Source organism: Manihot esculenta, chromosome 8 (genome assembly GCF_001659605.2).
Source record: "Manihot esculenta cultivar AM560-2 chromosome 8, M.esculenta_v8, whole genome shotgun sequence".
Classification (NCBI taxonomy): domain Eukaryota; kingdom Viridiplantae; phylum Streptophyta; class Magnoliopsida; order Malpighiales; family Euphorbiaceae; genus Manihot; species Manihot esculenta.
In genome coordinates, this window is record NC_035168.2 from 39,933,498 (window position 1) to 39,958,126 (window position 24,629).

Genomic DNA, 24,629 nt, shown 5'->3' on the forward strand with positions numbered 1-24,629 from the left:
TATCCACTCTGATAGGATCTCCTATCTTCCTCCCCAATCGCATAAGAAAATCCTCATTAAAATATTCAATTGGAAGGCATGAAAATCGAACCCAAACTGCCAAGCGTTCCAAGGAAACATTAAATGGATCAAAATCCGGGCACCATTGGCGAACTGACAAATAATGATCAGCTATAATCCATGGTCCACCCTCCAGTGCAAAATCAAAATCTTCCCTACTATTAAATCGAGCAAGGAAAAAATCGTTGTCCAGAGCAATTAAGTCAATAGGGGATTTAGGTTTCCAGAGTTCCTTCACCCTTCGCGATAAATAGGCATACCCTATTGATCTTCCAATCAGCTTGATAATCAAGGAGTTCTTCCATGGTTTACAATAACGAGATTTCTCAATTTTAGTAAGTTTAATATTAGGGCACTTTTCATCCTCCTCATCCTCTTCCCCATCAGAAAGCTCATACGACTCCTCATCATTCACTTCAACTGTGTCAGCAATCACAGTCTCGTTATTAGGACTCCCATTGACTAGCATATCCCTAAACGAAGGACCCATTGGAGACGGTTGTCCAACAGACTCAAACTTTCTACCGTCTTGTTCTTCTAAAGAGAAACCTCCTTCACCATCCTTACGCTTCCTACGGCCACTATGTTGCAAAAGATCATCTTCTTCCATACCCTCATTGCCGGAATCTGACATTCCGGTGGAATCACAATCGGCAAAAGTTCTATTACTGTGAATCTGTACTAGCGGAGAGACTTTATCAATATTTGTGAGTCTTTAGATTGTTTCAAGGATTGGATTTTTAGAAATATAGAAGTATTTAGTCAATAAAAAATAAAATGAAATATTTTTTTTTCATGCTCTTATGAAGTGATCCTGGCCCTAGAAGAATTTCTCATGATAAAAGAAAAGGATTTATGGTCTCTCTTGAAATTCATTGTCTTAATGCATGGCGTAAATTGGTATTTAGTTCTATAGTTCATGATCTTATTTTGCAATTCTTCTTTTTTTTTTTTCTCAATTAACTTATGGTTTTCTTTATATTTATATTGGTATTATTACTATTGTTATATTTAACAACTATAAGTAGGGATACTTTCTGTAATAAATTTCATAATCTTATTTTGATCCCTTTATACATTATACATTTGAGTGGATTAAATGAAAAATTGAATGACTGAAAAAATTGTAGATTTAGAAATTTTTATTTATACGCCATATTTACGCCGTGGGTAGCCATAAATGTAATTTTTAAAAAATAAAATATAAAAAGAAAATGAAGTTCAAAAATAGTAAAGATCGATAAAGATATTGCACTGGGCTTGGGTTTGGGTTTGGGAAAATTAGCGAACAATTGAAGATGGAGTAATCTAAAACATAGAAGAGAAATTACTAGCCTATTTTACTGTTTGAAAAAACCAGTTAATTTTATTCAGAATTTTTTATAACTAAAACACATTTATTAATTTTTAATAAATTTTAATTAATATATTTCAAATAATAATAATAATAATTCAACTCAAACAACCACCACAAACAAATCGACGGCTAGACCCGAAGGGAATTGCAAATTGCACAAATCATCTGCTACTTAGCAGGCAGAAAGACTTGCTTATTTGAAAATGGAACAAGAATACCTCACCTGCAAAATCCTTGAACATTCAAAAGCATTCAACAAACAAAGATGATTTTTGAGCACGCAGATCAGAGGAGTTTGTCAAGCTTAAACATAAATGCAAAACGTAAGCAGAATATCAATGGAAGGAAGCAGCCAAGATGTAATACTGGAATAAAGAGTACATACCAGAGGAACAATAACCAACAAATTTAAATTCTTCATTTGTAACATGTAATCATTTTTTGGGAGTTTTGCACTTTGTGCATCACATAGCATAGTTGCCTATCCCTACACTGAGTACTTATTCTACAGCAGCACAATGCCTAAGCTCTCATCACTCTATCTAATCATTGATTAAATGAAACTATTACAAAAAAAGTCTACATCAATCCCACTGTACCACATTTCTCTATACTTCTTTTGAAAAAAAAAAAAAAAAAAAAGAAACCTGAAAACATGATGGAATAAAAAATGTACATATACCTGAATATCAAACTACCAGCTTCTATTTGTAATAGCTAGTACCTTCTTTTCTGCCTAATGAAAGCTTTTCCTTCAGTACCTTGCACCAATATCTAGCAATCCTAACATCATAACAACCATATGTCGAACATGTTCCCTGTATATTTTTACCCGTTGTTGCTTCATTTAACGTTCATTAAAATGGTATTGGTGCTAATAAAGGTCTGGGTGCAGTACTACTTCTGTCAGGAGGAAATTAGCAGCAATTATTGCATCTTCAGTATTAATGAGTCCATATGATTTGGTACACGCTAACTATGATGGTTGTCTCTCTGCATCCCTATTTGATATGACCACTTTACTTGCTGCTTTCGATGGCGGTCTATTGATCTTCTCAAGTAACCTACTGAAGACTAATTTGACAGGTATACAAGCAACTGTGGTTGGCCTAGATGTCTCAGGTTTGATAAGCCCATCCATTTGACTGCTACTGGAATAATGTAATGGCTTAGTTCTGAAATTCTGTTGAACAGAAATTGAAGACAAGGTTCTTGTTTTTTGGTTAGATGATAAGCTTGCTTTCTTTTGCAGCTTTCTTGGGAATTTCCTATCAATTGAAGGTCGAATGTGGGGAAGGCTCTTCCGCACCAGGCTTGCCTTGTGATTGAAATTCCCTATACTTGACTTCCTAAATGGTGACCTTCCTTGATCTATGAACGGATGATCCTCAGCATCCTCCGCACCCAACATTAATGATAAATGAGGGCGTGGGACCCTAAAGTTGGTCCTTCGAGCAGTCCTCCAAGCCGGTGGAAGTGAAGTATTTCCATCATGGTCAACTGCTTCATTGGCATGATAATCACTTGCAGAAATAAGTGTTTCTGAACAACCATCTTCAAGGGCTTCAATTTGGATTGGATGCCCTATTATTGCCTTCCCATTTAACTTGCTCATAAGAGAAACAATGGGAACACGTTCTTTTTGATAGCTCACTTGGACCTTCAAATCCACATCTACCAAAATGGATCTTGCCCTTCCACCATACATATGACGTCCAATTATTGGATTGAAGTGTTCTGCCCTTTCCTCCAAACGACCTTTAAAAGCAGGACGATCCTCCCAAGCCATTTCCCTCCAATCAATAAAATTATGACCAGTATTATTTCTACCTTTGGATGCATACCTGGACGCGTACGAATAGTGTCCACTATCCACATCAACCATGGTCCTAATGTATTTTCTGCCCAAATCACCATCATCAAAACCATATGCCCTTTGACCAGAAGTGCTACCCTTCATCCCATGGTAGGTTCCATGAAGAGGACCATTCAAAAGTTTTCTCTCAGCCCCATCTACCGACTTTTTAGTAAGGTGCCGAATATTCCTTTTCCCTTTCAATTGCCATTTGGACACCGCCTCATTAGCAAGAAATGGATCATCAGGATAAAGATGTGGCATTTCACCAGAAAATGCTAATTCATCAGCATCCTCACTGCTTGTACTTCCATGTTCTCCTGGCACGTCAGGTTGTCTCAGAACATCCTGTTCAGCTTCTGTAGGCATAGCTGTACCTGAACAGACAAGCACAGAGGCTAATGAGACTAAAATAAACGAAATTTTGAAAAGAAAAGAAAAGGATGCATAATATTAAAAATGAACAAACTAAAGAAAATGTATAGAAAACCCAAATTTAATAGAAAAAAGCCGTAAAGACCATAGATGAAATACACCCGAATCACTGTAATTACTGCACTCTTACATCCACAGAGTGCGAAAGGACCATATTTTACACACAAGCTGAGGAAAAAAACTGAAAGAAGGGGCACTAGATCCATACAATGTGCAAATCAGTACAATTACAGTCCTAGCACAAAATGACAAAGCGATTACATTACATGTGTTGCAATCAGTGTACTAGAGAAATCAAGTAGAGATCCACAACCAACAATGCTAGTTCATGCTCATCCCACAGCAGCTATCCCAGAATGTAAAAGGGGAGGAAGAGAAGGAATGGGAAGAAAGGGAGAGTCTGGAAAAGGAACCTTAACTGACTACCAAAAAGAAAAATAAAAAAGATAATGAAAAAAGCTTCTATCTCATAACTACAATTTTTTTACATTCAGAATAAACTTGCAGTTTCCACGTGGATCATGGAGTTAAACCACCCCCCACCCCCCCAAAAAAAGCAACAAATTACTCAAGTTCAAACATAAAGAAGTAAATGATAAAACCTCCAGAAATTTCATACTATTTCTAGAGTGAAGAAATTTTATGCATCATGAGAATACAAATGTACAATACTTCCCATTTGCATCAGAAAGAGTACCCAAATTACAGGCACCTTAAACTACTGTAACTACTTAACTCATAAGTAAATGGTAAAAAAGGAAAAACACAGAAGAAGAAAGGTGCTTGACCATTAAGATTTTACATGCCTAGGAATACTGCTCACTACCAGAACCAGTCCAAAGAAGTACATTCAATAATAAAAGAATTAGGAAAAATAACCAGCAATACTGAAGTTCTAGAATAGAACAGATGTTATCAAACATGAAACAAAAAATTGACCTCTCAACTACATGCAGCAGTAAAAATAAATGAAGCAATCAATTTGTTATTCAATGGACAATGATGATAATGACATAAATAGGAAGAATAAATACTTGACCTGGAAAAACACTCATTTTGTCAGCCACATCTGGTTCAGTCTCAGAAGAATCCGACTCAGACTCAAAAGAGTCAGTTTCCGAAGAGTCAGATTCAACATTTCCCATAAAACCCGAAGAAGAGTTTGGTTCATTCAAGGAACTATCATTAAGGTGGCCACCATCATCTTCAAAATGGGAATGTAACATCTTAATCTGACTTGGATGGAGTTCTTTATCATCCAAAGAATCACTAGACTCAGTTGGAAAGTAAACACGTCTACACCTCTTGGCATGGAAAAGAGATCCCATCTCATCCACTCCTGAAATAAGTAGAAACAACACCATATTCAGATTGCAACTAATGAGTGTGACTTCCAATTTACCCTATTATGCAATACTTGAACAAGAGACTGGCTCATACCATGTCTCTTGACCAAATATTTCCACAATCAACCCTCATATGACCTGCTTTTGCATAAAGAATGTTTACCATTTGCAAGATTTGTCCTTTCCGCATTAGGGGAACCAACAGGATGACCTAGAAAGTGATTATCTGCCATAGGTATTATAGAACCATCTGAATCACCAGATGACGGAAACTTTCGCTTTAAAGCAGTCCGAAGCCCAAAATCCCGCAATCCTCTCATCCGCGGTGTTGCTTCAGAATGATCATCTTCTGAGATTGGCTGATTTACATCCTTGGTTTTCACAGGATTGTTCACAATCTCATCTTTGATAACTGTATTCAATTTGGGATTTCCAGGTTTCCCACTATTATTCGTTAAACCTTCTGAAGCAATACCAGGCTCCTTTGCAGGCCCAGGTGATTTACTTCTTTGCTGATCAGCAGTTACACTTAATTTTCCTTGTTTTTTCAACAGTTGTTTTTCAAGATCAAGTGCATGAAGAATTGCATCTTCTCGACGTGCATATTTTTCTCTTTTTTTGATTGGCATGCCCTGAGCTGATTCAGCCCTTTCAATGCAATCATCAAACTCACCACATCGAAATGCCTTCACACGCTTAGATTTCTCTAAATTGTACCAGTCCCTGAAGAAGTACCAGAAAAAATTTTCATTAAAAAAGCATACTCCAATGAGATCACAATAAACAAGTGAAGTCCATAAAGACGGAATATAAGTAACTTGAAATAAAGATTAACATTTTGTTCAACGTTTTTCAGGGAGAAACAACTCAGAATAGACAAGTGAAGTCCTTAAACACAAAATATCAGTAACTTGAAATAGAGAGTAACATTTTCTTCAACATTTTTCAGGGGAAACAAGGGGCAGAAATTTGAGCATCAATATATCCAACAGATGTAGTATATCAACAGAAGACTTATCTCTCCAAAAGATTACTATTCATTCTTCCCATTACTTCCTCTTACAAATAAACATCATATGGAAGACGAAAAAGTGAAGTGCAATCCTTATCACAGGGTATAAAACAGAAACATCACAAAATAAATTATCAAGTTTAATACCACAAGATACTATAAGTGAGCAAGAACAGTATAGGCTAAACCAAGGGCCATGAATATAATGCTTAAAGTCAATATCTCTTGTATCCCAGGGGAAAAATATGCCATTACATCTCAGTTAAATAAACTTGCTTAAAAGCAATGGAATTTCTCTTAAAGCCACTTACTTTTCAGCCTAATTCTAAATCCAGAAAAAAGAACTACAAGTATAACAAATCTCAATTATCTTGTATCTTAGAAATGCATAATCCAGTAAGAAAGTGCTTTTCCAAGAGGGAGGAGGGGGGCAAAAAAAAAAGATGAGATGGTGGCAGAAAGGGAAGAGAAGCAGATGACCCTCCTCTCCAAATAGTATTTCCATATTCCCATCTAAATAGTTCCCTCCCTCTCTTGTCATATTTTTTCCCCTTTCTTTCACCTACTTCCTCTTTTCTTCCATTATTTTCTCTAACCGAATTCCAAGAAACCTAGAATACTAAGGAGATGAGGCTCATGCATTTTAATATTTTCATTAGCACTTTAACTTCACATAGAATACAGATTCAAGTACTTGTAGCATTAGTTGCAGCTCAGTTGTTTTATGTTGTAGTAGTTGCTGTATGAATGTGATGTTAATTGGAATTGCTAGCAATATTTCCTTCCTTTTGCATCTCATCTCTCAAAGGTATACACCTGGGCTCTACACTTAAAGCACTTCATACAAAAGACAATAACGCAATATTGTCAGAGGGTCTAACTGTCTGCTACATTTACAGTGGCATACCCATCGATAGACATATCACTTGCCCCACCGGAAAAAAATAAAAATAAAAATTTATGTTATCAACCACACTAGTAACAACTTCGGCATCCATTTGTTTGTTAGACATCTATGGAATATTTCATTAATACAAATGCAAACTCTAACGCCAGAAAATCCAATATTTCTCAATCCAAAAAATTAAAAGTGTTTAGACAAGTAAAAAAGGTGAACCGGAGATTTGGTGAATGATATATATGGTATTAAAAGAGAGAAAAAAAAAAAAAAAAGGAAAGAAAGAAAGAAAGAAAGAAAGAAAAGAGGAGGTCAATGGTAAACATAGATAACAAGACGTACACACTAGCGTCTTCCCTTCCAAGGAGCTTGACCGGAGTCCCTGTTCGGGGAGAAGTGAGATTACACTCCGCCAGTTCTTCAGGTCCCAGTATCTTCCCCGGCCACCATGAGCCGTTCCTCCTCCTCACCCAAACGATCGGTCCTATACCACAATCAGCCGCACCGGATCCCGAACTACCCATCGCCCCACACACACACTGTTTAATGGTTAACCAGGGAACGCGCGCCCGCAGGCACGCTCTGTATTTCAATTTCTCTTAAAGAGTACAATTCAGCCGCCAGCGAAGAAAAGAGAGAAACGGAGGAACCGAAAACAAGCGTGAGGGAATGATCCGCAAGGAGGGAAAAGGAGTTCCATTCAGATTTGGGGATTTTTCATTTTCATTAATTTGTTTCTAGGGTTTTGTCCGCGTCCGAGTTCGACGATTATCCTCTCTCTCTGTGTGACACACTTTAGAAGCTTCCGAGACTATGAGACACTCGGCGGCGGCGGCGGCGGCGGCGGTGGTGGTGGAGGTGGCAGTGAAGGAGTTTTGAAACTTTGTTAATATGGTTGGTCGGGTGGTTGTTTGGTAAATGAGGTTGGTTATATTATTTGTTTGGGTATGGAAAGGAAAGGAAAGGAAAGGAAGGAAAGACCCAGCAAAAACAAAACAATGAACAAAAAAAGAGAGAGAAAAAGAAACAAAGGGGACCAGTGGGCGATGTGAAGAAGAGTGGTGGCTCACTGATTTACACGCGGTTAACTCGCACGACTCGCTCTGTGTCCAATGCCTAACGCGTGCTTCTCATGCCTTTCTGTTCACTGCCATTTGGGCCTCTATGGGTCTTCTTCCCAGACCCACATCGACCAAAGGGTCAAATAAATGGAAAAATTATTTTTATTGAGATATCTCTAATTAATATATATGGTTTTCCATTTATAAAACTCAATATGTTAATTTTTATATTTTAATGTCATCAAATTAAAAAATCCTCCATTGAAGATAACATTTCTTTTCAATTTAATAAAACTAAAATATAGAGATTAAATTATTTATTTTTAAACAATCAAAATATATACATTAATTTTTGACATAATTAAAAAACTAAATAAAAAATAATTAACAGAAAATTATACAAAAAGACATTTAATTTAATAGAATTAAAATATAAATATAAAATTATTGAATTTTAAAAATTTAAGGACATATATCTTAAGTTTGATATACTTCACCATCAATGAAGATATCTCTTGAAAATCAATATATATTTTTTTGAAGTTGAAATCCTTAACAATGGAGACTGAGTTCATGGATTTAAAAAAAAATTAACCCAAAAAAAAATTACAGATCTGATATCACCGTGTAAAATGCCAAGGCTCGTGGATTTAATCGGTTTAAATATGAAAAACTTTTTATTTCAACAATTAAATTTAATGAAATTAAATTTAATGAAATTAAACTTTAATTCAAATTAAATATAATGTTTTAAAAATATATATATATAATTTTAATTCCAATCCCTTTCAATTCAATTCACCCCATGTGCCACCCGCCCATCCTATGTATAGCAGTTGCAGTAGGAGCTGAATTAATAATCTAAATGGACTGAGCAGCTCCAAAAGCTCTTTCTTCCTCATTTCTTTCTTTTTGTCTTTTGGTGCCCATTAAACCAAGTCAGGTATATGTTTCTTTGTCAAACTCCACGGGAAAATCGTGCCAATGGACTAAAGACAAACTTCTAATCGAACTAGTTAGCTGAATTTTAACATCACAAAATCCAACTTTTTTATTAAAAGAAGAAAAAAAAAAAGGAAATCCTCCCAAGCTCATAATTTTCTACCAGTAGTCCTCTCCATTTGGGTTGATATTTTTCCCAAGGAATATAAATTGAACATTAAGGATGGTGGCCTTAGGTCTTTTGCAGACAGAAAAAGGGGGTGAAAGGGGGAAAGAGGTTTGTGTCAAAATAGACATCATCCCTGAGAAAATTATGTCCCTGTCTTAGTCCTGCAGGAGAAAAGATTGATGAAAGAAGGATAGCTAGCAGCAGGGTTAGAGGAAAGTTGCATCATCCTTTAAAACCACCTGTAATTACAAGATGAACAGAAAGCAGTAGCTGAGAACTTGGTAGAACAACTTGCTGAAGTTTACAACTTAAAGACCTCAGGGGTAGGAAAAAAGAAAGCAACATTACGGGATCCAGCTGGTCCAGCAAACTCATATGAATCTACTCGCCAACAGCAACAAAAGGGATTCCCCTGAAAATATAAAGTATGTTAGCACTGATGCCTGAACTCGATTAGGAGATAAAAAATTGCATAGAGAATAAAAACATCATAGAGCATTGTGGAGATGGTTGGATGCAGCTAAGCAATCAAAACTTGAAGAAAAACAGAAAACACAAATTTCTATATGATTCGTTCTGCAGCTGTTTTGAAGACAAGTTAAAATTAATATGATTTTTGGAAGTTCAGCAAAACAAGCTTACCAGCCGCTGTGTCTTGAGAAGTAGTCATTATCTAAAGAAATGGCAAGAGCAACAGCTACAGCCCTCTCTGATAATGTTAAAGGACGGGCAACTTCCAAATCTTGAATCTGCAATACAAAAGGCAGAACACCAAAAAGAACAAATCACCAAAAGAATATATAAATATCGAGAAGAAAAGGTAGAAACAAAGAAATTAAAATTCTGATTTGCTATTTTACCGATGCAGCGCGACCACTCTTGGACCTGGGATCAGAACTACCAAATCGTATCACATACTGACCAGCATCAGTAAGGATCTGCACAATATTTACGAACCCAAAAAAGAATTAAAAATAATACTTTCAGAGTTGCTATTGATGCAATTATAATGATCACAACCCTTTTTCACCTGTTTTAACACAACTCTTTGATGACAAAAAATATCCGTTCTAGTCCCAAGGGGCAGAGACCTCTAATAACCAAGTATGATTCTCTTGTTAATTTATTTAGCTACAGTTCTGTTCTCCAGGCACTACATTTGGAGGAGCCACAAAAATCAATCGGAAACAAGGTGGCTAAACTCTACAACGGTTATAATATATAAGGGATGGTCCCACAAAGAATAACCGAGCAGCAGGATGATGAAAGGTCAAGACCTCAGCTTGACACAGTAATAACTAATAGGTAAAGGACAAAAAGTGTCTTGTGATTTAGTGTATTTTCAAGTTTAGGCCTATAGTTTGTTTCAAGAGAAACAGGCTCCCTTTGGTTTGCTACACTGGCAAGGGGATGAAACCCAAATGAAATAAGCTCGACTAGTTATTCAAAGGATTGCTACGTCAACTCAATTTTCTCTTTTTGCTCAGGAGCAAAACACAGGGCCGTTGTTTGTCAACATATAAATAATAGGCTCAAACGTAAAAATATACTAAAAAACAAGGTAATTTTTTGTACTTTGCCTTAATTAATACCTAATGATAAGACCTATCATTGTAATCTCAAGTGGATATATCAGCTGAAAATACCGTCCCTTTTATCTATGAATTGCACAACCCAATTAATCAAATACCCTTTTGCCATTTATATTGCTTCTGTCTTCAATCAATATCCCAGACAACTCACACAAACAGCACAAGCTTGCAGCATCAAAACAATGATAACAAACTAAAGAGCATAACCTTTTAATGTCCAGTAATGTCTAAATGAATACATACAGGCACAGACATAATGATAGAATAATAATCCAGTAATTATAATGGAATACCCACCAAATGAAACACAAAAAAATGATTCATAAAAACAGGCAAATTTTACCAGAAAAATTTCCGACAAGCTAGGAATGAAGAAAAAAATGCACAAGAATCAATCACTATTTCACCATCACAAAGAAAGGAGACAACCTCAAATCCAAAACCCCTCCAGTCACGATCTATTTGAGCCAGAACTTCCCCATTAATATCCTTCAACGTAAATGTCCAATTCCAAAGTCCAGGATTTTCAACCACAGCAAATTGCTTATTTCTGCAAACAACATTGTTAGCTTGCATAGTCCCAAATGCAAGCAAAACTAAGGCACGCTGAAATTACCCAAGGTACAAATCATATATTCTTCTCCATAGATGCCATCGTCTATGAACCACACCAACTTCCTAGAAAGGAACATAAATTTCGCATTCATGAACTGAACTGCATTTACATGCTCAAAGATTCACAACATATTGCTATTAAAACCACAATTATTTAAAACTTACATACTTTACCACCAATCTCTGCATAAATTGAGCTGGTTATCCACCAAAATGGCCTCCGAACCTAGATAAATCGAAAAATATTCTCATAAAAGAATCAGCAGACTAATCAAAACATAAGCACTGCTCGAGAAAGAATTGACATGAAATGCTCACCCTGAACAGCTCATTACCCATAGCATCAGTTATGTAAGCAACAAACGGGCGCCTTAGACGAAGCAACTGAAAAAAGCACAAAAGGCATCAGAGAATAGGTATGTTTGTAATCTAAGAAATCTGAATGAGCAAGATAACAACTCCATGCAGTACTTCAGGACCAAAAAAAGGTATACCAATCAAACATTTTATTATGCCTATTTCCTTCTAGCATGTAAAGTACTGAGTTAGGACTTACATAGTTAATAATATACCCAAACAAATTTCAGATACTCCAATGTGAATAAATATACTATCATTTATAAGATTCCTGATTTATCAACAAAATATCCTGGTTCAGCTTCATGTAATGGAAAAATCAACTCAGTTAAGCCTTCTTATCTAGTTGCCATGCCATCCAGGAAAACATTCTCATTCATCCTACATAATTTTACCATATCAATATCTCTATCCCTTTGGACCTTCTGCCATCTTTGTAAGTAATCCTTGTACCAGATTGGGAAATATAAAATGAAAGGGGAAAATATAAGTGGTTGGGTTACAACATTAAATTGGCTAATAATTTTGATATGTAAAACAACTTAATTACTTATCTAAGCCCACATTAAAAATGAATTAATATACAATATGCTCAGCACTCTCTCCAAATTTAACATGGTACCAAAACCTAATTTGGGGTTTCAACCATTTGCAAGGCTGTATAATTGGGCCTGTATTGGGTAATTACTAACAAATTGTCAAGTGACAACCATGTGATTACACTTGAAGGAAAGTGTTTCCGCATCAGGAAGTGGTTGGTTGCAACATTAAATTGGTTAGTTATTTTAATGTGTAAAGCAACTTGCTCACTTGAATAAGCCAATATTAAGAATGAACTAATGTCTAGTATGCCAGCACTCACTCCAAATTTAACAATCTTCATGCTTTCTAAATGGTTTGTTTCCATTACTTTGCAATAGTTTCTCCTTCAGCTAAATCTGAATTCGATCAAATTTGAATTTTTACAATGTATTTCTCTTGTATTGTCATTCATAAACCAGAACATTCTTCCCATGCTACTTCATTGCTCTCTATACACCATCAAATACCAATCCAAAAGAATCAGCTAAACTTGAAAACTACTGTACTAGTATTCCCTTTTCTAGCCATCAATTAGGTGAAATAAGTGGCCCTCAGTTTGTGTCTGGGAACCTCTAGAGCTCTCAACTCATGTTGGAGGCTTACCACTTCCCTTGGGCAGCATGATCCTGGTAATTGCCTAATTGCTAATGCACATGTAATAGAGGGATGAGGAACTAGATTTATGTCATCCAAATATGACATAGACGAAGCAGTTAATTGAGCCCAAACAACCAATGTAAATTTCATAAGTGAATAATAGGAACTAGCATACAGGTTTATACCTAGAAGATAACATTAATTGAGAAATGGACGTTGGACAGAACAAAGCGACTTGCGAAAAAAAAAAAAAAAAGAGTGAAGGCACTTTCATACATTCCACAATGCCATCTGATATTGGTAACAAACAGGGTGCAACAAGTCATTTGGGCAAAAAAGGCATAAGAACATTTCATTTCAAACAGAGTATCAATCATTGATCAATGAGTTAATATAGAGATCATTCTTATTTGACTCTTTCAAGCAATGATAAGACATTTGCCATTGCTTTTTAATTGCAATTGTTCTGATATAACGTGCTTCACTCAACACTCAATCTATGCGGGAGTATTTTGTGGTTTCTATTAGCATCATCATCCTTTCCCGAGAAATGCTGGGGTGATTGGGTGAAAGGCCCTACTCATCCACAGTTTATGCATTTCTAAAGACTAAGCTAACAATCCAGTGGCATCCAGATTGCTATATGCCTTGTATGTGAGCACTTTATAACAGGTTCCTATGTACAATCACTCATGCAAACAGCCACTTGATATGAGTGCATGAACAATTACAAGTGAATCTCTATCATCTGCTGATTACTTAATAAGAAGAGAGCATTCAAGGTATAAATTCAAGACCACCTGGTCTAAGAGTTAAAAATATACCACCAATCCCAAAGGCCTCAGCTTTTAGGAAGCAGCCAGTTTTATTAAGTTAATCGATTATCCCCTCAAGCATGGAGCCAAATTTTCACCTCCCTTAATGAATTCGAACACATGGAAACCAGAAGGCTGGGTCTCCCAGCCTGGGTGATTAGGGTGACCAAGGATCTCTTGCATTACTCTAGTAAAGAATCAGTTGGTTGCATACAGTTTACATATACTTCATCATTAAAGAAAAGCAAAGTTGCATGTAGCTTAACAGCATTCCATGGAAATATGGGAATGATGGTATTTATAGATTGTTATGAGAAAAATAGTGTATGACAGATAACAGATAAACTCACGAGCAAACAAGTTAAAGGAGGTGAAATTTTGAGTGATGCCTACCTGCCTAGCAATTACATTACTCTGCTCACGAATAAAACCCACAGGCTGCAAAAGGAACACAGATGATTCAAGGCATACAAGGAGTCAACGACAATCATCCTGTTAGAACATAGTTTAATTTATGGAAGGATAAGGGAACAAATAATTACTCACAGCCTGGGGGTAGCACACATCTACTACTGCATAACGGTTTTCCTGCAAAACACAAAAATAAAATCAGTATTAGTTAGAACCAATTAGCTCTTTACAACATAACCAAATTTTGTAACAGCAGTACGGTTGAGACAATGAAAGAGAAAAATGTAACCCTGCTGAGAAAAACCACATACAAATACAGCTTCACAGCTCCAACCATCCAATTCCAACCAGAAAATCAACCATTGGAGCTCTTACATTCCTTCTAATATTTAATATTTTCATTTATAACTTGTGTAAAATGAGTAAAATACAGAAATAAAGTTCCAGAAATGCAAAAGAAAAAAAAACAGATAGAAAATAAAACCTTTTCTGTTATCTCCTAATCACAGGCATATTTGGAAAAGTATATCTAAACTTTAAAAACTACAGTTCTTTCTTCTTTCGAGGAGTGTTCCAAAAGTGTAATACTACTGCTTATAGAATTTGTCATCTCTTTTTATCACAAAATGGCTAATAAGTTAAATATGGATTCCACTTTCCACACCTTAAATTACTCTCATTTCAAAAATCTATAAAAACCTTAACTCTAAATTCAAATAGACCAAGAATTTTCTCCTTAACATCACATATCATTGAAAGATAGTTACAATATACTAAACATGGTGCATACTAAAACCAGGTTAGAGTATATCTATGTGGTATTGGCAATGATACATTTAAAACAAGAGTAGAGGTGACAAGAAGATGTTAAATGCAACATCAGACAAATAAAGCTTCATTTGCATTCTTCAGCAATACTTCAAAGTTAGAGTGTAGTAAGCATCAAGCAATCTAACAACAATTAACTGATGACAGTTTCATAATTTTTGAATAAGTGGAGGAGCCAAATACTGACAACTCAGATGATTCAAGCAAAAAGTAGAAAAAAAAAAGTATTTGAAGTTAAACACAATAAATTACACAAGTCAAATACTTCGCCAGTGTCAAACAAAATGCTTCACTTAAATACATACCCATGGTATGCAATCAGATTAGCATTTGAATGAGGAAAAAAGCTGGAGTAGGGAAAGATCACCTGCTCAAAACCAAGTACTAGATTCGCCCACTCTATATCCCTAGTAATCAGCAAGTTGGACCTAGCAAGCAGAGGAGCAACCAGGGCCTGTAAAATTGAAGGAATAGAGAGGAAGTCAGTTATATGAACTTATGAAACCAGCCAAAGTTTCTCCGTTAGAGCTCATAAACCCAATTGCATTCAGCAGATACTTCATCTATATTTCTTTGAGGTTGACACTTGAGAGTCACAACTCCCACATTCTGAGGAAGAAATCCATTTTCTTTTTGAGAGAGATCAGAAATGAGCAAGTTATAACTAGAACTTAAAATGGGGAAACACAGAGGATACTGGCTGTATGGCCTGAATTGCGTGATGCTCCTTGCACCTCTGGTGTTCTTTAATAAATATGGGAGAAAATTATTCAGAGTTATGTCTTTGGAAGCCTTCATCATCCACTTCACGTTCAAAAACAATGGTTAAAGTTAAAGGCCAGACCTGCTTGTGATTTGTCTATGTTGCTTGAGTAATACACACACATTAAAATTAATTTAAGAGGAAACATTTAACAATTACTTATCACTATTAATTGAAGAAGCATTGCACATATTCTAGATGAAGCAGTCGAGCCCTGACATGCATGGCCAACCTTTGAGTTACAACTTACAACTCTTATATACTCAAGCTATTCCCCTCTATTTGCCTTATACTAAAAGCAGTTGTGCAACAGAGAAATTATTATAAAGTAAATGGTATATTGTGACAAAACAATCCAGCAGCAAAACAAAGAATTAAACTCACTTCCTCTGGAGAAGATGGCTTCAGAAAACCAGAGACGGATTGGCTAGGAGGTGGTTGCTTCAGGACTGTTTCACCATGGTCACAAGATCTTTCTTCTGTCCAAGTTCCATCCGAAAATTGTCTTCCAGTTGGATTTAAGAACCATCGGTGCCGATTATGTGGCATATTACCATAACAGCCATTCCTTCTACTTTTCTTTCTAGTTTTTTCCAATTTCCTCTCTGCAATCCAAAGCTGGGCAAGGAAATCTCTACTCAAGTGAGGATCATTCTCCAGACCATGTGCATATCCGCGAGAGGCACTCATTCTGCCCTGTTTCAACCAAAGGGAACTTGTAGGAGATAGCCTATATTTGACTAACATATTACTTCCTAAAATCAGCCTTTGCAGAGAATCCACATCTGCAGCCCACAAACCATCGTTTTCTGCCGGTAACCATCCTCTCTGAAGCTGCAAACAATGGAGACTTCGAGCCCTTCCAATGCTAGGAATACCATTTTGATGCTTACTAAACCAGGAAACCCCATGATCGGAGAGTGTGAATTTGTTAGCCTCGGCAAAAAAACGACAACGCTTTATCCAACTCATCTAAAATCAACCGTAACAATGCCTACACAAATCAAAATATAGTAGAGTATTAAATTTCTCATCGATATCTCATTGAATTAAGCATTAACAATATATTTACTATCGTTTTCCTTCGATTTCCCACCAACCAAACAGAAAAACACCAGAAAGTGATAAAGAATACAATTGGAACAGAAATTATTTGTGGAATCATAAAGCAGTAGTACTCACAAGAAACAAGAGGAAGTATGCTTACTGCTTTTTTCTCTGAGCTGTGTGTGCTGTACTCCCTCTTCTTCCTCTCTCGGCTTCTCGGAAAATCTTTTGATGGGCGTAAATCTGGTGTGGGTGTCACCATCGCCCGCTTTTAAAACAGCCAACGGGTTTTGTTTTTTTTTTATTATTATTTTTCATTTTAGATGATTCTACGACAAGTCGTTTTCTCTATACGACGTTTTCTTACCTAAAGTACGCAACTCCAGCTCTACTGAGTACTGATGACAAAGGGCTCCAACAACTACAGCAACTACTTTCAATGAAGGAGATGCTAGAATCAAAATTAGCATAGAGAGCTCCAACAAAGAGAGAGAAGGGAGAAGGTATGAAAGAAGAGCAAAAGTGTAAAGGAAACATTGAGGAGGGTTTGCGTTTTCTTCCTGTTGTCGTTTCTTGTCTTGGTTTAATAAAAGTTTTGTTTTGGTTGTATGAGGCTCCTTGGTGCTTCTCGGCAGAGAAAGCCTGTAGCCGATGTTGAACCCGCTTAATCTCGATTGCTCATTATCAGTCGGTATAATTTTGTTGCTTTGCGGTTCCCGTATTTATAGGTGAGGTTTGCTTTACTAACCTACGGTGTTTGTTGTTGTGCATCTTTTTGATATTAATAAGATGGTTGTTGTGCTTTTATTTTTTCTTTTGATATTATTGTTTTATTTGCTATTAGCAAGTTCCTGATGGTTCATGCTGATCATGTGTCGTCGAGAGGATTTTTATATACATGATTATCGACAACTCGAGATCATATTGTTTGTATCCAATAAGTACTATTCGTACAAGAGCTCTGCCACATCTCTTTTTTATCGGTGGTTAAATGGTTTCATATAGTTTTTGTGAATTTGCTTTGATTTTTTTTTTCTATCCTAATATTATGAATGTTTTAAATTTTTTTTAGGGTTAGTGTTTATTTGTATGTATTGTATTGAAAGCTCTGCCACATCTCTTTTTTATCGATGGTTTGATATAGTTTTTGTGAATAGTTTTTGTGAATTTGCTTTGATTTTTTTTTTTATTCTAATATTATGAATGTCTTAAATTTTTTTTAGAATTAGTGTTTATTTGTATGTATTATTTTATTTTTCAATAATATTGAAGTGTTATTTTAGTTATTTTAGTACCATCAATTTATTATTTCTAACGGTTTATTATTATAAATAGTATCGGATTACTATCAATTGAATCTGTATTTATTTAAATTAGTATAAATATTTATTTAAATTAATTTTTAAATATAATTTTATTATATGGTGGCTTTATTTTATTTATTTTAATTTGGTACGAATTAATTTTAAGTTTAATTTTATTTAGTTTTTTGTTTGATATTTTAGTAAATTTTCTATACCTTATTTCAACCTGCTACGTGGATCTGCAATCCATTGCATTATCAAAAAGAAAAATTTAAAGGAAATGCTAGAGAGATAAGAGTTGCTACAGATGAGTTTTATTTACGTTTTTTATTTATAAAATTTATATTTAAATTAAGAAAATAATAATTTCTCAATATACATACGATTTTATATATATGAAATTTGATATAAATATTTATCTAATAAATATAAAAAAGCAAATATATATCAAATTTAATTGCGAAATTTTCACTTGAATGTCGAGAACAATATCATATAATTAATCAATCAAGAAGAAATTGTATAGATTTATTGGGTTATAAGCTTAGCTTTATAAGTATTATTTAATTTAAAAATGTTTCAAAAAAAAAAAAACTTTTCGTTTTCTCATTGAATCGGATCATGGGCCCACCTGTATTTGACCGGGCCACTGAAAATGCTGTACCCAGCTCTCCATTGGGTCAAAATATTGGATAGAATCATCCCTTCTCGAGGTTTAGATCGATTCAGAAGCAGAAACTAAGGTGTTTTCTTTTCTCCTCATTTGCACTTGTTTTCATTTCAGCTATTTTCCTTTGTTGGTTGCTTAGGCAAATTTTCTTCTTCTTCTTCTTTTCTTAATGCTTGAGGCGATGACGCTGATGATCTGTTATGGGAGATGAAAATAGTTTTTAATGGACTTCCATGGCAGCCAAAGCTGTGAACACCCATAGGCTGCAAATAGGATAGATTGGTAAAAAATGTTCAATTTAGATTGATTTTATTGTTGATATGCAAGTCTTATTTATTTTCATTTTCCAATTCTCTTTGATACTTAGATTTAACCCAGAATTCAAAGATGGTAATTTTGGTGAATTATACCTGTATTTAGCAGAATCCAGGTCTAATTTAGCAGGTCAAATCAACTATGTATGTGAGGAAAATCCCAGGAAGGGGATCCATCAAAAGTTGGTAGCAACAGGAAGCAAAGTTCCTAATTATCTAACCTATCTGCAAAACAATGTAAAATTCAATGTAAACATGTGAACCATGAATTTTAATCAAATTTGAACACGGATTCAAACTTAGGAGGGAGTTCTATATTTATTGAATTTGGCTTCAAACTTTGACCTTGCTGGATATTTTAATGTCTGCTTTTCCCTGCACTTTTGACAACAGTTGAATGGCAGTTGTTATAATATTAGCATAATCTCTTTATATTTATTGTATGCATGACTTTAGCTGTATTATTCCCAAGCAGCTAAGTTATTTTTTTACTAGGCATTGCCCCATTTGAATGGTGCAAGAAGTTTTCTTCTTCATTTGATTGGTAGTGGCATTTAACTATTCTGGTAAGACAGGCTCTGTGGAAGCTGCATATTCTTACTACTATTGAAGCTTTCATAGATTGGACTAAACTGTGGACCAATTATGGCTCCTGCTCCCAAAGGTATTCGTCTATCTGATTCTGTGTTTGAATCAGATTTCATTTTATACTATATTAATTAATTACTCTTGATCACCATTTTTTCCAATTTACAGGTAAAGCTATTGTGATTATGGGTGTAAGTGGTGCTGGCAAATCGTAAGTTCCATCCTCACTGAATATTTTATGATTTCTTGATTAACCCTGAACTCAATTCTTCACAGCAATTTCTTTTGTCCTGTTCACTGCTGCGTATGCACTCTTTGTAATTTTTTATATTTTGATTACCATGTGCTTCGACAGCACAATAGGTGAGATGCTAGCCAAAGTTTTGAATTGTAGATTTCTTGACGCTGATGATTTCCACTCACAATCAAACAAAGGTTTGACATCTCTAATTGCTGTAATTTTAGTTTTTTCCCCTTGCAAATGCGCATTTCCTTTTTTTTTTTTGTCTGAATGTGCATATTAATACATGGATTGCCTTGAACTTACATTTTTCAACACTGCAGCAAAAATGAACCAAGGCATTCCTTTGTCAGATGAAGACCGGCTTCCATGGCTTGAAAGTCTGCGGGATGCGTTAAGGGAGAGCTTAGCTGGTGGAGAAACTGTTGTACTTGGCTGTTCATCTCTGCAGAAGCAATATCGAGAAATTCTTAGATCTGCTGACCCTAATTATAAATTGGGAAGCTATATCAGTACAGTTAAGTTTGTATTGCTGGATGCCAAGGCTGAGGTGCTTGCTGAGCGGCTAAATAAAAGAGCTGCAGAAGGGAAGCATTTCATGCCAGCTACTCTCTTGCAATCACAGTTAGACTTGCTGCAGATTGACGAATCTGAAGGAATATTCAAAGTTGATGCTACTTCAAGTCCTCAAGCAATTGTAAATGACATTAGAAGCTTTGATTTTATGATCAACAGCACTTGAACCATTTTGAGTTTTGACAACATTTCATGTGAAGCAAGTAAATTAACTAATCATTTCTCTACTTTGTATGATTAACAAAACTATATTGGCAGAGGAAAATAATTTCCTTTTCTTTTGTTCTCCTTTCAATGGTTTCAAATTTAATACGTTTGACTTGGTGCCTCTTCATTTTGACATTTTACACCAAGGACCAAGAAGAAAAGGAGGAAAGATAAAAATAAAAAATAAAAAAAAAGGCACAGAATTTACGGGGTTCGTCACAGTACAGTGACTACATCCACGGAGAAAGGACCTGAATGCTCCTGTCTATTAATAAACATTGATACATCCACTCATCCCCAAAAACCAAAATGGGAATTTCAGGGGCTCTATTAAATGCTATTTTACATACAATCCCATCTACACGGAGAGATTTGAATGGACAATGCAGATCTTGATCGAAACATCTCGGCCTTCTCCTGAAACTGAATTGTCTAGATGGAGGACACTGACAATTAATTGACACCAAACTTCTATTTTAGCCTGCCACATGCAACGAAATGTCACTAGAAAATTATCTTTGATGGCAACAAGGGGCAGCTAGGAAACAAAATGTATGAAAAAACTAACTCTGATTACCTTGGCAGTTGATTGGTCTGAAAAGAAACTGAAGGTGCTTTCTTTAGCTGTTCTTGTCCGAATCACTAGGCACCAAAGATCTATAGAGACCTCAGACTTCAATGAATCCAGCGCCTATCCTCATGATCCTTTTCAGCGGATGCGAGTCAAATGGGAAAAAGGCTCAGGATTTGCTTTTGGAGCAGGTTTAGCCGCTTCTGGGACTCCAAAAACATTCCAAAATCTTAGCGTTTCATCACCTGCTGCTGTTGCCACTGAGCAACCATCTGGACTCTGAAGAAAGTTCATAAAACCAGTAAGCATTTGAACTTTAAAAGAGATGGAAAAAAGAAATCAGAGATTTTTTTTGGGGTTCATTAAATTCCCATTGTTACCTGAGTCATGAAAAGGACTCTAGACGTATGGCCAGTGAGTTCTGCCATTTTCACCATTGATGGATATTTCCAGAGAGTGAGCTGATTCTGAGTAAATCCATGAGAGCTGAGCAATTCCCTCTCATTCTTACTCCACAATAGAGAACAGACTTGAGAACCAGTGTCTACTGAGTTCAAGCAAGCACCAGTGTGTGTATTCCAAAACTTTATGCACCTATCACCACCACCGCCTCCGGTGGCCAGCAAATTTCCTTGGAATGGACACCAAGCGAGAGCTTTCACTGCAGAAGTATGGTCCTCAAGCCTGTGAAGCCATTGTGTAGCAGAATTTGATGATGCTAAGGATCTATCCCATATGTGAACGAGGTTATCGTTGCCTCCACTTGCTAACTGTTGGCCCGAAGCTGACCATTTAAGCCCACAAACCTCTTGTTGATGTCCTCTATAGGTCTCCACAATGTGTGATCTAATTCTTACATCATTATTAATTATTTGGCCATCCATTCCTCCAGTAGTAAGGATATGATTGTTCCATGCCAGTGACCCAACTCGTGATCTATGGCCTCCTCTCAATGTTCTAAGCTGCAGACATCAATGGAAGCAAAGCATTCGATGACAAAACCATAGGAAGAAAAGAAGGCCAATAAATCATAGAAAATCAATATCAGGTAACAAACCTGTCGATTAGCAGCAGAATCCCATAACTGGACCTCAGAATTGTTCAAACCAATGGCAATGTGGCGCCCATCGGGAGCCCAATTGACACTGGTAACAGGACCAATTTCATCATCAATTGTCACAAGTTCCGAGGTAGAACCATCAGAAGCATCCCACAAATATACTGTGCTTCCAAGAGCTATAGCTAGAACATTGCTGCTGCCCCAATCCAGTAAGTTCAGGTAGAAATCATCAAGAAGATCAGGAGCATCCAATGTCCTCTCAGAAGTCTACACGATGAATAGATCAATAATCAATAAAGACTAAACTAGATATATCAGCATCTCAATCCAATTGTTTTGCTTAAAAAAACAAAGGCAAACGACAATTGGATATGATACCTGTGGAATGTGTCTTCGGGGCTTGGTGGGTTTAGCCTGGAGGTGAGATGAGGAAGTGTGCTCTTGTGGGATCAATTCCACAGGAGCTGGAGGCTTGTTCTTGAAAGCTAGAATTCGAGTCCGGTTCATGTTCAAAGTTTCCGCCAGTTGCTTCCTGTAGGCCTCTCTTGATGGAGAGCTCACTGCAGGGTCATCTTTTCCTTTCTTACCTTCTGTTAGCATGTAGTGGGCATAGTCCCAATCTATTGCTGACCGATTTGGGATAAATCTATCCAACTGTTATATCATATTCATATGCACATGATCAAGATCCAATGCCCAATTAAATCTCGGATAAGGTTTAGAACATATCAAACTTAGACTAATTCAACAATCAAGACTCAAATCCTCAAATTTCAACATCCATATCTAAAAGGATTTAAAAAAATGAATGTCTTACGTTTTCTTTCGAATTCTTTCTTTGGAGAACCTGATCTTGAAGTGGGAATCTAGATTGTGCTTTCAAGTTGGAAGAAGAGTTCACTGATCCTGCATCCATGATGTTAATACCAACAAAACAAATCCAAATAATAGAACAGATAGATACAAACAAAGAAACTAAAACCTGTAGAACAAGAGAAGATTAGATAGAAAGATAACAAAAAAAATTGAAAAAAAAAACGGAAAATAAATGTAAAGAAAATAAAAGAAGTGAGAGAGCGTGGGCTTTGCACCCTTTGAGCTTGTGGATTGAGAGAGAGAGAGAGAGAGAGAGAGAGAGATTATGTTGTGAATTTCAACAATTGAATTCGAGTGTTTATATACTGATTATAGTCGCAATTAGGGTTTTTGATGTAGTTGGTTTCTGGAAATGGTGTTCGCCGTCAAGAGGAATATACATGGATCTACTGCACTGGAGAGCGGCAACGGCTACCTTCCTTTTTGAACTAGCCGTTGTAAATTAGACTGACCAAAATGACCCTCCCCTTTGCTCTTGCTGGGTCAGGGTACAATCGTGTTTCTGTTTTGGGTCGGGCCGAGTGGAACCTGTCTGAACCCTAATAAAATTTTGAGAGTAATCCTAATTCCTAAAAATTTGTCTACATTTTCTTTTTTTAAGATTAAGTTTATAATCTTTTTAAAATTGAATTATGTCTTGTTATTTTAAGACACTCGAATATTCATTAATATTTTGTATATTTTAATTCATAAAAATCTAATAAATAATTAAATCACAAAAAAAATAATTCAGTAATTTTTTATTGAAATATTTTAACTTATTAATTAGAATTTTTTAAAAAAAACAATGAATTTTACCACAGTATTAAATGCAAGAGCTTACTAAAAAACGTCTATACTCGATAAATATTAAATTTCATTTATCTGAAATTTTAAATCTTTTTCCAAATTTTCAATAAAAGTTTCTTTCTGATTTGGATAGCACCTCTTTTTTCTTTTAGCTAATCAAGAAATATAGATTAATTAATTTTACTTTTACTTTAGAGATATATCTCCGCGGAATAAAAGTTTTATAAATATTAAAAAAAATTGTAAAATTTTTATTTAAAATAAAAAGATTTAAAATTTTTTACATGCTAAATTAAAAGATATACTCTCCAATTTTTCAATTTGTCGTGTTGATGAAAACCTCTGAAGCCAGCGCCAAATTTAGGGGGCCAAATTTCAAATGTTAATTTACATGCTAAATAATAGAAATTAACTCAAATAAATTTGAAAAGTAAGTTTATTTAATAAACAAATGAGATGAGCAAGAGTTTTCTTTATAATTCTTCTTACACTATACATCCACCAATTATTGATTTCTCCTTGCTTGCAACTTACAAGGTTTCATCTCAAGTCAAATCAAAGGTTGTCCCTTTGCATGCAATACTAAGTGTACAAAAAGGACAAGAACTGATATAAAGGTAGAATTTCAAATCAAATTCAACAAGACTATGCAAAGTTCAGACTCATACAAACCAATAAATTAAATATTTAC

The 24,629-nt window shown here is 35.6% G+C and overlaps 4 protein-coding genes across 11 annotated transcripts; 1 reads left to right on the plus strand and 3 right to left on the minus strand.

Moving 5' to 3' along the window:
- Positions 1-1,813: 1,813 nt before the first annotated feature.
- LOC110621061 (uncharacterized protein At1g51745) lies at positions 1,814-8,128 on the minus strand. The gene is made up of 4 exons (XM_021765099.2): positions 7,306-8,128; positions 5,217-5,776; positions 4,747-5,046; positions 1,814-3,649 (listed from the first exon to the last, which is right to left on the minus strand). Exons 1-4 carry the CDS (start codon positions 7,485-7,487, stop codon positions 2,394-2,396), a joined length of 2,298 nt encoding a protein of 765 aa, XP_021620791.1. The 5' UTR covers positions 7,488-8,128; the 3' UTR covers positions 1,814-2,393.
- An 886-nt stretch (positions 8,129-9,014) lies between these two features.
- Positions 9,015-17,364, minus strand: LOC110621345 (altered inheritance rate of mitochondria protein 25). 5 transcript variants are annotated; one of them, XR_006351756.1, is made up of 14 exons: positions 16,903-17,364; positions 16,080-16,689; positions 15,300-15,386; positions 14,240-14,281; positions 14,087-14,131; positions 11,661-11,726; positions 11,512-11,568; positions 11,344-11,405; positions 11,157-11,277; positions 9,996-10,073; positions 9,778-9,884; positions 9,484-9,547; positions 9,312-9,374; positions 9,015-9,260 (listed from the first exon to the last, which is right to left on the minus strand). XR_006351756.1 is itself a non-coding variant. In XM_021765600.2 (13 exons), the coding sequence occupies exons 2-12, from the start codon at positions 16,665-16,667 to the stop codon at positions 9,517-9,519; spliced, it is 1,284 nt and encodes a 427-aa protein (XP_021621292.1). In that variant the 5' UTR covers positions 16,668-16,689; positions 16,903-17,364; the 3' UTR covers positions 9,015-9,374; positions 9,484-9,516. The 5 variants fall into 5 exon arrangements, 4 of the variants coding, with proteins under 4 accessions (XP_021621292.1, XP_021621291.1, XP_043815172.1 ...); XM_021765600.2 differs by having other exon boundaries at positions 9,015-9,374; XM_021765599.2 differs by having other exon boundaries at positions 9,015-9,547; positions 16,878-17,362.
- Positions 17,365-18,665: 1,301 nt separating this feature from the next.
- On the plus strand, positions 18,666-20,723 carry LOC110621376 (gluconokinase). 4 transcript variants are annotated; one of them, XM_021765645.2, is made up of 5 exons: positions 18,666-18,789; positions 19,606-19,694; positions 19,787-19,829; positions 19,974-20,053; positions 20,183-20,723. In XM_021765645.2, exons 2-5 carry the CDS (start codon positions 19,676-19,678, stop codon positions 20,599-20,601), a joined length of 561 nt encoding a protein of 186 aa, XP_021621337.1. In that variant the 5' UTR covers positions 18,666-18,789; positions 19,606-19,675; the 3' UTR covers positions 20,602-20,723. The 4 variants fall into 4 exon arrangements, with proteins under 4 accessions (XP_021621337.1, XP_021621336.1, XP_021621338.1 ...); XM_021765644.2 differs by lacking the exon at positions 18,666-18,789 and adding an exon at positions 18,796-18,998 and having other exon boundaries at positions 19,140-19,694; XM_021765646.2 differs by lacking the exon at positions 18,666-18,789 and adding an exon at positions 18,796-18,998.
- LOC110621375 (cell division cycle 20.1, cofactor of APC complex) lies at positions 20,687-23,512 on the minus strand. Its single transcript, XM_021765642.2, has 6 exons — positions 23,091-23,512; positions 22,652-22,927; positions 22,271-22,540; positions 21,594-22,175; positions 21,220-21,492; positions 20,687-21,123 (listed from the first exon to the last, which is right to left on the minus strand). Exons 1-5 carry the CDS (start codon positions 23,187-23,189, stop codon positions 21,352-21,354), a joined length of 1,368 nt encoding a protein of 455 aa, XP_021621334.1. The 5' UTR covers positions 23,190-23,512; the 3' UTR covers positions 20,687-21,123; positions 21,220-21,351.
- Between the last annotated feature and the right edge of the window lie 1,117 nt (positions 23,513-24,629).